At 46.3% G+C, this 13,768-nt stretch overlaps 1 protein-coding gene across 1 annotated transcript in view; it reads left to right on the forward strand.

Annotated features, from left to right (window-relative positions):
- Positions 1-831: 831 nt before the first annotated feature.
- Positions 832-13,768, forward strand: part of LOC105744900 (zinc finger protein 420-like) — a gene marked incomplete at its 5' end in the record, with an annotated part of 115,312 nt that continues 102,375 nt past the window's right edge. Inside the window, 2 exon segments of the mRNA XM_071216537.1 lie at positions 832-1,513; positions 1,586-1,644. Of these exon segments, the coding sequence (XP_071072638.1) occupies positions 832-1,513; positions 1,586-1,644 (741 nt within the window).

Raw genomic sequence — 13,768 nt, forward strand, 5'->3', positions numbered from 1 at the left:
CTTTGATTATACTATGCATTTTGTCTAAATGCTACCATTTCTTTACCATGCCTATCTATATTGATCCTTTCTTTTCTAAGCTCCCCCCCATTAATCATGACCTATAGTGTATAATGTTACATTTTTTCATTGCACTGCCTTATTTTTATATTAAAAAAATTTTTTTAACTGACATGTGAGTCTTGTTTTTCCCTCTAGTTTACAGAGGGAAGAGATAGTGTCTTCTCCTTAATCTTGAATACCTTACCTGAAGTCAGAGCAGCACCTCCAGAGCAGAGCATTTCCAAAAGAGAAATAATATTCTCACATGACATTAGAAAAATGTTCAAATGATGTTTCCCGAGATTCCACATTAGAAGAATTGGAAATCGATGACCAGTTTGAAAACTACCAATATAACAAGATTATAAGAAAAAGCTTATTCAAAAGAAAAATCATGAACATGGTAATTTTGGAGAAATATTTAATTTGAGTGCAAACATTTTTAAACAACTGAGTTTCTCTAAGACAAAGACCTCATAATTATGACACAAACAGTAGGTGCTTGAAATACAGTTCACATTAATTGACATTTTTCAGGAAGGTCATGAATAAAAATTTATTAGATATAAGAAATGATGCAGTTGTACCTCAAACCTTACTTATTCTGGATACAATTTAAATGTAAAGCCATAGTTCAGTACTGATGGGACCTGAGAAAATTTGTTTGAGAGAGAAATCTTATCAGTGTATTAAATGTGGAAAAGGGTACTCTTGCATTGCAAAACACATATTGGAGAAAAACTTTGTGAATGCACAATATGTGGTAAATCCTTGAGCTGAAACACTAATCTTATTCAACATCAAAGAATAAATACTGGAGAGAAACCTAATGAATGTAATGAATGTGGGAAAGCTTTTAGTCAGAGTACTAACCTTATTCAATATCAAAGAGTTCATACTGGGGAGAAACCTTATGAATGTAATGAATGTGAAAAAGCCTTCAGTCGTAGGTCATCTCTTAGAAATCATGAGAGAATTCATACTGGAGAAAAACCCTATCCTTGTAAGGAACGTGGGAAAGCCTTTAGCCATATTTCAGCCCTTACTCAACATCACGGAATTCATACTGGAAAGAAACCCTATGAATGTACTGAATGTGGGAAAACCTTCAGCCGGAGTACACATCTTATTGAACACCAGGGAATTCATTCTAGGGAGAAATCCCACCAGTGTAAAGAATGTAGGAAAGTTTTTTGCCACAGCACATCACTAATCCAACATCAGAGAACTCACACAGGAGAGAAACCCTGCAAGTGTGCTGAATGTGGGAAATCCTTCAACCATACCCCAGCCTTCATTCAACATCAGAGAATTCATACTGGAGAGAAACCCTGTGAGTGCAATGAATGTGGAAAGGCGTTCAGTCGGAGCGCACATCTTATAGAACACCAGAGAACTCAAACTGGAGAAAAACCCTTTATTTGTAAGGAATGTGGAAAAACCTTCAGCCAAAGTACACACCTTATGGAACATCTAAACGAGAAACCCTATCAATGTAATGAATGTTAGAAACTATTCTGCTATGGAACATCACTAATTGAACATCAGAGAACTCATACAGGGGAGAAAACCTACCTTTGTAATGAATGTGGGAAAGCTTTAGCTTAAGCTCAGCCCTTACTAAACATATGCAAACACATACAGTAGAGAAACCTACCAATCTAGTAAATGCGGTGATGTTTTTTCGTTATATTGTTAGTTTGATGTAGGGTGGCACCGTGTGGGAGCGCAGCGACAGCAAGGGTCAGCTCGTCTCCAGGCGTCAGTGCGAGTCGGACCCGGGTGACGGGAACGGGCGTTAAGGCCCTCTGCTTGGGGTTCGGGCGTACTGCCCACCCCTCTGCCCAGCTGCACCCGCTTCCCCCTCGGTGGCCTAACCCCGCCTCTCCCCCGAGGGCCACCGCCGCGCCATGACAGCCCCGCCTCGCTGCCGCCGAGAACCCTGGCTACCCTGTCTTCTGCCCGCAACCAGTGATGCACCCCTGCACGAACCTATCAGCCGTCTGCCACCCCCCGGCCACGCCCCCTGCCCCTCCCCCATCTTCGCCCTATATTAACCGCTGTACTTCCTGAATAAATCAGACTTGCGCACAGATCCTCGTCTCCTCGGTAGTCTTCTTCCTACCGTGTGTCCTCCGCACCTTGCCGGCCCCGGAGCGCCTTCTCGGAAGGCCCCTCCGTGTGTTGCAGCCCTCCGCCCGAGCCCACACCGCCCCTGCAGCGGCCCTCCGGGCGAGCCCACACTGCGACATTTGGTGTCCAACGTGGGGGCAACAACTTCCCGGCCGGACCACCACCCACCTCGCCCGCAAGGTAAGGACCCCCGTCTTCACTAGGCCCCGCCGTCGGCGCCATGGGCGGTCATCTTTACTCCCGCCAGGCACCTCAGGTTAGGGCCCTTGCCGGCCTTTTAGACACCAATCATATGAATGTCTCAGTAAAGCAGCTCCAAACGTACTGGGACCTTTTGCTGCCTTTCAACCCCTGGCTCTCCACTTGCCAGCTGTGGGACCCGGACACGTACACTAACCTCATTGACTGCGTCACGGCGGCTATGGAGTATGAGAACAAGCGTTTTCCCCCCAGCCTTCTCCCCACGCTCATCGCCATTCGCTCGTGCCTCCAGGGCACCCCCGTCAATCGGGACGCTTCCCACTGCACCTGCGGTAAGAGCAAGGGAGAGGGGTCTCAGTCAGACAGTGATTCCGACACCGAGTCCTTGTCCAGCCGCCTCAACAACGCCCTGGACTCTTGCCCGCCCAAACCAGACGTGCCTACCTTGCCCCAAGATGGCGAACTTCCGCCTTCTTCTTGGGAGGATAAAGGGAAGTCCCTCCCCCTATACCCGCCCCCTCTGGCCACGGCGCCATCTTGTCCCCCACCGGAAGAGGAGCGGCCGCCATCTTACAAGCCGCCTACCCCCTGGGGCAGTCCGCCATCTTGTGAGGCACGGCCATCTTGTGACGAGCCACGTTCTCACCCCACCCCCTGGGCACCCCCCGCCGCGGATCCCTCATCCACCAGAGGGCCCATGGGTACTTGGCCCCCGCAGGCAGAGGCTCCCACGCATCAGACGCCGCTCTTATACCCGCTGAATGCCGCCCCCTTGCGGCACCGTCCGCAGGATTGGTACCCCTTTACAGCCGATGAGATAAAAAACCTCTGCAAGGCTGTTAAAGAGGACGGCCTCGGTAGCCCGTACACCCAACATTTGCTTGAGGAGCTTAGCACTCAGCTCGCGGTTCTGTATGACTGGGTTTCCCTCGCTCGGGCCATTCTAACCCCCGGCCAATTCATCGACTGGCATGCTCACTTTACATCAGAGGCAGAAAAGCAAGTGGCACACAACGCCCGTGTCGGGGCTCGCCATCCCCTGGACGCTTACACAGGCACGGGCCAATTCGCCAATCCGGCCCAATATCACAACGCCCCCCCCGAGTTCTGGCTCCAACTTCGCGAGCTGGCTTTATGCGCTTTCCGCAGCTGCTCCGCCACCAGACCTGAGCCACTTGCCAAGCTAGTCCAAAGAAAAGACAAAGACTTCGCCGACTTCGTATCCCGGGTTCAGGAGGCCTGCAAGCGCAAGGTCCCTGGCGAGCGTGCGCAACAAGCCCTTGCCCGGGAACTCATTCTGGAAGGGGCCACCAATGCCTGCCGACAAGCCATCCTACCAATGAAGGAAAGGGGAGTACACGACTGGATCCTGGCCTGCTCCCACATAGACCCGCAGGCCACCGCGCTGGCTCAGGCCATAGCCACGGCCATGTCCCTCTCCTCCAACTGCTTCAAATGCAGAGAAACCAGACATTTTGCCCGCGAATGCCCTCATGCCGCCCGACCACGACCATCCACGAACACGCCTCAAGACACCGGAGGAGCCAGACCACGCGCGCCTCCCACCCCATGTCCCCGCTGTGGCAAAGGATACCATTGGGCCTGTGACTGCCGCACCGCCAACAGCCAACAGCCAACAACAGCCTTTAAACGTGAGAGGGGGCAGGCCTCAGCCCCGCCAGCAAGAGGCCGCTCACCCATGCCACCACCCCCTGCCGTAATGTGGACCGTTCCACTGGGACCCAAGAAACCAATAATGGAGTTAGAGGTTGAAGGCCAATGGTTCGAGGGAATCCTTGACACCGGGGCAGAAATATCCTGCTTCCCAGAAACAGCCGCACACAACTGGGGTGTGCTCCCCAGCCCCCGCGTCATTGGAGCCACCGGAACAGCTCCCTCATTCCAAACCAGCCGAGATCTTATTTGGAAGGACAAGGAAGGCCGCCAAGGCACCTTCCACCCCCTTGTCCTGCCCGGCATCGACAATATCCTCTGGGGCCGGGATGTCCTCTCGAACTGCGGAGCCATTCTATCCACGGCTCCCCCCCAATGATATACGCCACTGCTCGCATTACACCTCCAGCACCCACTCCTCTTGAATGGGATACCGAGGAGCCCATTTGGGTGGAGCAGTGGCCCATCTCATCCCAGAAACTGTTAGTTCTCCAAGCTCTTGTCTATGACCAGCTCGATGCAGGACACATTGAGCTATCCACCAGTCCATACAACTCACCCGTCTTCGTCATTCAGAAGAAGTCAGGCAAGTACCGGCTCCTCCACGACCTGCGTGAGATCAACAAGCACATCCGCCCAATGGGCTCCCCCCAAACGGGGTGCCCCCACCCCATGGCTATACCTAGACACTGGTGCGCCGCCACCATCGACATCAAGGACTGTTTCTTCTCCATTCCACTGCACCCAAAAGACCGTCCAAAATTTGCCTCCACGCTCCCGTGCACCAATCACCAAGAAGTAGCTGAGTGTTACCAATGGCGAGTCCTCCCGCAAGGGATGCGAAACAGCCCGGCCATCTGCCAGCTTTATGTCAATAAGGCAATTCAGCCATTAAAGAACTTTGCATACATTGTTCATTACATGGACGACCTTCTCCTGGCGCATGAAACCCCCGGAGGCCTCCAAGCCATCGTCACGGCATTACTGCGCCATCTCAACGACCTTGGCCTACAAGTCCAACAAGATAAGGTACGCATGGAGCTCCCCTTCACCTTTCTAGGCTTCAACATCCACAACACCATCACGCCTGCGGCCCCCCAACTGGCCATTCCGCAGAAGCTATCTCTGACAGAGCTACAGCAAATCTGTGGGCACATCAATTGGCTCCGTTCGACTCTCCCGATCACCACCGCTCAACTACAACCCCTCTTCGCCCTCCTGCAAACCGACCAAGACCCTCCGCAGGCCGTAACAAAGAAAATCGCTATTACCTCGGCTGCGCAGGAGGCCATCCGAGCTGTCAATGATGCCCTGCGAGAATGCCAACTGCAGCATCATGACCCCAACCGAGCCATCTTGGCGCTGATCCTGCCTACCACGGGTACGCCCACAGGGCTCCTCTGGCAGAAGGGGCCCCTTCTCTGGCTCCATACCACCAAAAGCAAGCTCAGAAAAATCGGCCCGCAAGTCACCCTCTGGATCTCCTTGGCCATTGACCTCATCCAGCAATGCACCCACACATATGGTACTCCCCCTGACACCATTGTGTGGCCGCTTGATGCCAAGAAAACCACCGCGCTGCTTCTGTCCATTCCAGACATGCAAGTCCTTGTGGAACTCTTCCATGGCGAATTTGACAACCACTACCCCAGCCATCAGCTGCTTCAGGGCATCTCCCAGTTATCCTTCATCCCTCCGCCGCACCACCCCTTCTCGTCTCGCCGCCCCTACCCACATGCCACCACCGCATTCACTGACGCCTCCAAGCACAAGTTCGCAGCTGTCATCTACTCGCCTGGTACATCAGAGCCTCAAATACTCATCCACATCAACGTGAACTCTGTCCAGGTAGGAGAGCTCCAAGCCGTCATCCTAGCTCTCCGCGCCTGTCCCGACAGACCCCTCAACATCTTCACCGACAGCCTGTACACCTTGCAAGTCTGCCAAGTCTTGGCTTTCACCACGTTTTTTCCTGCCAAAAGGCCTATCGACCAAGCACTCCTAACTCTCCAGAGTCTCTTGGAAAACCGCACAGCGCCCTGGTACATCGCCCATGTGAGGAGCCATTCTGGCCTTCCTGGACCTATCGCCACCGGCAATAACCTCGCCGATCAAGCCGTCCAAGCCCTCCCAGCCTCAGTAGAGTGCTCGGGAGGCCGACCGCCCGCCCCTCCACCTGGCGACCTCCTCAACCAAGCCAAGCTACTCCACTCTTGATTTCACTTCTCTGCCAGGAGCCTTCACAAGTTGTTCCCGGAACTTTCCATCCAGGCCTGCAAGCACATGGTCAGATGCTGCTGAACCTGTGCACCCCTTCTGCCCCTTGGGCCGCTACAGCCACAAGGAGTTAATCCACGTGGGCTATGCCCCAATGCCTGATGGCAAATGGACGTCACCCACGTGCCCCAGTTCGGCAGGCTCAAGTGTCTCCATGTGGCCATCGACACCTTCTCCCACCTGTGCTATGCCGTTCCCCTCCCAGGAGAAACAGCCAAGCACTGCATTCAGGCCCTCAGACAAGCCATCCTCTTCATGGGAGTCCCATGGGACCTAAACACCGACAATGGACCAGCATATCGCAGCGCTTCCTTCGCCGCGTTCCTGAGGCTATACAACATCACTCATCACTTTGGAATTCCGTTCAACCCCCAAGGTCAAGGCATGGTTGAACGCACTCATCTCTTCCTCAAGCATCTTATTCAAAAGGAAAGGAGCAACCATCCCCGCCACACACCTGGAGAAATTGTCACCTCTGCCTTAATCCACCACAACCTCCTCTGCTTTGATGAGGATGGCCTTTCCCCAGTACATGCTCATTGGGGCCCGTCCTACCGGCCCACACAGGCCCCCCTTGTTCAGTGGAAAGACCCCAAGACTAACATCTGGTCAGGGCCTGCCCCCCTCCTTGCCCAGGGAAGGGGTTTTGCTTGTGTCTTTCCAGATGATGCCACCCAGCCCATCTGGATCCCAGGACACCTCATCCGGCCTGCCACCGCCGAACCGCCTGACCCGGAGAGAGAAACGTCGCCAGCGACACCTCGCCCCTCGGATGGCCATGATGACCCTGAATGCCGAGCCCGACCCTCTCCGCCAACAAGTTCTGCGGCTACTCTACCTAGCCCAAGCTGAAAGGGCCCGGCGGCCGCCGCCACCCACCTTCACCCCCCCCAAGACAGGCTTCTCGAACGCGCTGCCTGGCGAGGCCCCCCCCAACAAAATGAGCGCTGGCCCTTCCTCTTCCACCTTCTTCGGCGCTTAATAAAAGAAAAGGGGGAAATATAGGGTGGCACCGTGTGGGAGCGTGGCGACAGCAAGGTTCGGCTCGTCTCCAGGCGTCGGTGCGAGTCAGACCCGGGTGGCGGGAACGGGTGTTAAGGCCCTCCGCTTGGGGTTCGGGCATACTGCCCGCCCCTCTGCCCAGCTGCACCCGCTTCCCCCTCGGTGGCCTAACCCCGCCTCTCCCCCGAGGGCCACCGCCGCGCCATGACAGCCCCGCCTCGCTGCCGCCGAGAACCCTGGCTACCCTGTCTTCTGCCCGCAACCAGTGATGCACCCCTGCACGAACCTATCAGCCGTCTGCCACCCCCCGGCCACGCCCCCTGCCCCTCCCCCATCTTCGCCCTATATTAACCGCTGTACTTCCTGAATAAATCAGACTTGCGCACAGATCCTCGTCTCCTCGGTAGTCTTCTTCCTACCGCGCGTCCTCCGCACCTTGCCGGCCCCGGAGCGCCTTCTCGGAAGGCCCCTCCGTGTGTTGCAGTCCTCCGCCCGAGCCCACACCGCCCCTGCAGCGGCCCTCCGGGTGAGCCCACACTGCGACAGTTTGACATCAGAGAACTCATGTCAGAAGTAAAATCTTACCGGTGTAATGAATGTGGGAAAGCCTGCACCCGTAATCGTCACACATGAGCAGTCACAGTGGCAAAAACCCCTAGGTTTATTATGTGAGTAAAACTTCAGGCAAAATACCCATTCACTCAATACTATACTCTTTCTGCTAAGAAGAAACACTCTTCTTATAATTAATCTGGAAAACTTGTTAGCATTGAGAGAAAAGTTGTAATGGAATTATTCATCCAGACTGAGTTTTTTTTAAAAGACATATTTAGGAAATTATTTATAAAGACAATTTTTTGCAGATGTACGTATTTGCTTATAATTTAAAAATAAATCCTTTCTGGTACACAGAATTTCTAGTGAAATGAAAATTGTTCACTGTACACATAATCTCTTGTCTTTTTAGTAATTCCCATGTTAATTTGCAATGTTAAATACCTTTAAAGAGGGTTTGAATAACAAAATTGACAAGTTTGATTAATAGCCATAGAAAAAAGGCATTTTTTACTCAACAGATAAAATATACATTATTTTCCAACATTCATTGAATATTTTTAATATGCTATAAATATGCCTAAAAAGAAAATCTGGACAAATTCCCCCAGAGCAAACTATTCAGAACTTTCCAATTTTTTTCTTACCAATAAAAATGGAATTGCAATAAAATTAGAAAAAGTGAAGGCTCGAAATTATTTAGAAATTAAAAATAAATCAGAAGAGGAAAAATGTAATTATTGGAAAACAATAAAGCTAGAACATAAACCTTCAATTTAAGAAGATAGGAAAAAGAATAACAACCCCAAAGAAAAATAAAAGGAATGCCTTAATATAGATAAAAGCTTACATTCATGAAAGAAGTACAAAAATAGATTTGATAAACCAATAGACAAACTTTCAGGAAGTAGGAACAAGGAATAAAAGAGTAAACACCATCCAGGAGTAAGGAAATGAATAGAAATACAAATAAAAAGGAAGTTAACATTTCTAATTCAGTCACAAATCAGGTTTAGAGGTTTAATAAAATCAGTCATTAGGTTTATCCTAGTACTGCCAAATTAGTTCAAAAGTATAAATATACATTATTAAAGTAAAGAAGAAAAGCATATCTTTTTTTTTTGAAGTACTGGGGCCAGGAATTGTGGGAAGCTGACACTTCAACCCTGAGCCACATCCACTCCCCTGAGATGGGTTTTTTCATTTTGTTTTGTTTTGTTTTGTTTTTGGGAGGCAACAGCTTTCATTGGGAAGGCGGCACTCAACTGGTTGAGACACATCTGCTCCCTACATAGTATCTTAATAGATGCAGAAAAAGTATTTGGTAAAATTCTACAGGAATTGGTGGTTTTTAAAAAATCGGAAATAGAAGGAAACTTCCTTAAACTGATAAATGGTATTTACCAAGAACCTGCAGTAAACACCCTAAATAAGTAGAAGCACTCTAGCCAGAAACAAGAGTCATACAAAGAATGTTTGGTGTCACCCCACTGTTAGTCAACATTCTTCTGAAGGTCCCAGGTAATTCAATATGAGAAAAAAGAAATAAGCTGCTAATATTTGTAAGGAAGAAGATGGGCATCATTTGAGATGATGTTTGATGATAAAAAAATCCAACTAATAAAAATAATAAGCTGGATATATAAAAGTGACATTCACAATAAATTTCTAAAAACATCAGAAATTAATGATTCTAAGACATAGAGAAGAATAGATAAGGCTTTTCTAAAGAAGAGTATAATAGTTAATAAATATACATGATTGAAAATAATAGTATAAAACACATCACTTGCCTCAAATTTATCTTTAATTTTGTACATTTACTCAATGGAATAAAAAAAATAACAGCTCTATTGAGATGTCATTTACATGCCAGTCAATAAACCTTTGAAAGTGTACAGTTCAGTGCTTTTTACTATATTTACAGAGTTGTGTACCCATCACCATAATCAACTTTAGAATATTTTTATCACTTCAAAAAGAAAACCCTTATTCTTTAGCAGTCATCCCCCATGCTCTCTCTTCACCAGCCCCTGGAATACATTCATCTACTTTTTCTTACTATGCATTTTCTAATCTGGCCATTTCATAGATGGGATCATAGAAGATGTGATCTTTTTTTGGGGGGTGGTGTACGGGGGAATGAACCCAGGACCTTACACATGGAAAGCAGGTGCTTAACCACATAGCTACACCCACTTTCCCCTTTTGTGACTGGGTTCTTTCACTTAGCGTAGTTTTTTCAAGGTTCATCTATGTTATTGCATACATGCTTTTATGGCCAAATAGTTTTCTCTATAATGGATATACCGCCTTTTCTTTATCCAGTCATCATTTGATGGATATTTGGGTTGTTTACACTTTTGGGCTATTAGGAATAGTGCTGTTATAAACATGTGCAATATATGTTTTCATAAATTTGGAAGCCAAATAGTAACTCTGAAGACCTGCCAGTCTATTTTCCAAAGTGTTGCACTATTTTACATTCCTTCCAGCAATGTATGAAGTTTAGCCACGTCCTTGTGAACATTTGTTATTATCTGACCCTTTGGTTATATCCTAGAGGGCATTAAGTGGTATCTCATTATGATTTTGATTTGCATTTCATTAATGACTAATGATGCCGAGCATCTTTTTATGTATTTATTGTTCATTTGCATATGTTCTTTGGAGGAATGTCTATTTAGGTCCATTGTCCATTTTTAATTGAGTCATTTATCTTTTTATTGTTGAGTTGCAAGAGTCCATTGTATTGTCTGGATAGTTATTTGATTTGCAAATATCTTCTCCCATTCTGTGGATTGTCTTTTCACTTTCTCGATTGTGTTCTTTAAGCACAAAAGGTTTTAATTTTGGTGAAATTCAGTTTCCCTAGTTTTTTCTTGTCCCTTGCCCTCTTGGTTTCGTGTCTAAGAAATCATTGCCTAGCCCAATGTCTTCTAACTCTGACATTTAGGTCTTTGAGTTAATATTAAGCACACTGTATGAGGTGAGAATCCAACTTCATTTTCTGGCATGTGGATATCATTGTCCCAACACCAGTTTTGAGAAGACTATTCTTTCCCTCATTGAATTGCCATGGCCCCTCACTCAATGGAATTTTAAAATGATGGTTGGTATACTTAAGATAATGTATGAGAATAACCAAAAGGATGTTAAAAACTAAAAATAATGAAGAGGCTTGCCCTCCAAGTAATTCAAATGTTAGCTTATATGACATAAAATAGTTGGTACACCAAAGGTATACAGATCTACAAATGGATCTGTAAAATAGAAAACACATATATATGGGAATTTGGTATTCGAAAACTGTCTTTGTTTGCTATGACAAAAAGCACTGAATAGGTTGGCTTAAACAACATGAATTTATGGTCTCATGGTTTTGAAGAGTAAAAGTCCAGCATTTAGTTCTTACTCAACAGGCTGTGCTTTCTCCTGGAGTCTGTAGCATTCTGGTGCTGGTTTGCCACAATCGTTGGGGTTCCTTGGCTTGCATCTGTGCCTCCATCACTTGGTGATCTGCCTCATTCTCTGACATCTCCTGACTTCTGGCTTTTACTGATTGTGTCCAAATTTCCTCTGCTTATAAGAACTCGAGTCATGGGTTAAGGCCCACTCTGTTCAGTTTGGCCTATCTAAACAGGACCTCTGAATATCCTATTCACAAATGAGTCTGTACCTTAATGTTAATAATAATATCCTCAAGGTCCTATTTAGAAATGAGTTCACATCCACAGGACCAGCTGTAAAGAATATGTCTTTTATGGGGAACATGATTCAATCCCCCCCGCATCCCAGTAGCATTTTAAAGCAGTAGAGAAATAATGGTCTAGTTGATATATCATTGGCTATTCATTTGGAAAAAATAGGTCCTTATACACAAAAATTAATTCTGAGAGGAATAGAAATTCTGGAATAACTGATGCCATGTTGGTAGTTTTTCAGTATGTAGAAGCTAGGTACAGAAATTGCATATTAATTAAATATGTGAAAATGAAAAAAACATTTTGGTAAGGAAGGACCTGCTACCCAGGGAGACCTCTGTTGGTCTGGTTGCTTAGACCCTGGTTTCTAGAGCCAGTATTTAGACCCTAAGGCATTTCAATTAAAATGGGGGAATAAGTGACATTTCCAACTCAAAAAAAAAACAAGTAAAAACATCAAGAGAAAACTAGTTTCCTAGGACTGCCATAACAAAGTGCCACAAACTGGGTGGCTTAGATGAACAAAAATGTATTGCCTTACTCTTCCAGTGCCTCACTCTTTTGGATAGAAGTCAAAAATAAAGGTGTTGGCAGGACCATGCTCCCTCTGGAAGTTTCTTGGGAGGACTCTGTTGCATCCCTCTCTCTTGACTTCTGGTGGCAGTCAACAATTCTTTGTGTTTCTTGGCTTGTGACAGCATTTCTCCAGTCTCTGCTCTGAATTCACATGGTCATCTTTTCTCTCCTGTTTGTCTCTTCTCCCCTTCTCATAAGGACATCAGTCCTATTGGATAAGGAGACAGCCCTACTCCAAAAGGGCCTCATCTTGATTTAACTAATTCTATCTACAAAAACCCTGTTTCCAAATAAAGTGACATTCTGAGGTACTGCAGGTTAGCATTTCAACACATCATTTTGGAAGACACAAGTCAACCTAATAACGAGATAACACAGAAGGAAAAACAGTAGAACCAGTATAGAAATCAAACTCATCTGAATCGTCTTTTGAAATACAGCTGCACAACCACCAGTTAATTTAATAAAGAACAAAGGGGGTGAGAGAAGCAAACAAAACACAGTTGTGAAAAATAATAAGGGGGAAAAGTGATCTCAGAAGCAGGACTACACAATTTGTATGGCCCTGTGCAAAATGAAAATATGGGGCCCTTTGTTCAAAAGGCAGGGAAAAAAGTGCCATTAAAGGTACTAAAATAGAAGGTTTTTTCCTTTCTGCCATGGTCTTCATGTTGCTTTTTATTTTCTATTTAATGCCTTTTTAAGTAAAGGAAAAGAGTTCTACCCTAGTGTAGCAGTTTGATATAGTTGATGAATTCCAAAAAGAAATATTGGATTATGTTTATAATTTGATCTGTACCTGGGCATGATTGAGTTATGATAAGGGTGTTGCATCCCCACCCCTTAGTGGGTGGGACTCACAGATAAAAGGCATGGCAAAGAATAGAGTTGGAGATTTCTGATGTTAGTGTTTCATGCTGAAGACTTGGGAAGTCAGCACCCGGAGGAAAGGGAAGCTAGCACCAGGAAGGAAGGAAACTTGAACCCAGAGAAAAGCAAGCCCTAGGAACGTAGGAACCCAGGGAGCCTGAATCCTCGCAGACGTCATCAGCCATCTTGCTCCAAATAGACTTTGGTGAGGGAAGTAACTTATGCTTTATGGCCTCGAATCTCTAAGCTCCTACCCCACATACATACCCTTTATAAAAACCAATCAATTTCTTAAATTTTTATCAGCACCCCTTTGGCTAACTAATATATGTGGATTTTACCTTTCATCTCTACATTGTGCAATGTCAAATTTAAATGCAAATGCAACAGCATTTAACTCATGCTGAATTACCAAAACTACATAATTTGCACTTAGTTCATATATACATATATATTCCGTTCTACCAGAATAGTATACATGGTGCACAAAAATAATAATTCCCTGTGTTTATTTCACTTCGTGATATACACACCTTCTATCTACACTTTCCCTTCACCTTACTGATGAGTAAGAAAGGACTGAATGGGAAAGGAATTGTATGTTGTCTTATCTTTCTCTTTGTCATCATTGTCTGCATAAGTAAATATAGGGAAGTAATCCTAGTATAAAAGGATATGATGTATGGTTCCTTAATTGTTTCTTTTTTTTTTTTTAAGATTTATTTATTTCTCCC

This window comes from Dasypus novemcinctus, chromosome 8 (assembly GCF_030445035.2).
Source record: "Dasypus novemcinctus isolate mDasNov1 chromosome 8, mDasNov1.1.hap2, whole genome shotgun sequence".
NCBI classification, from domain to species: domain Eukaryota; kingdom Metazoa; phylum Chordata; class Mammalia; order Cingulata; family Dasypodidae; genus Dasypus; species Dasypus novemcinctus.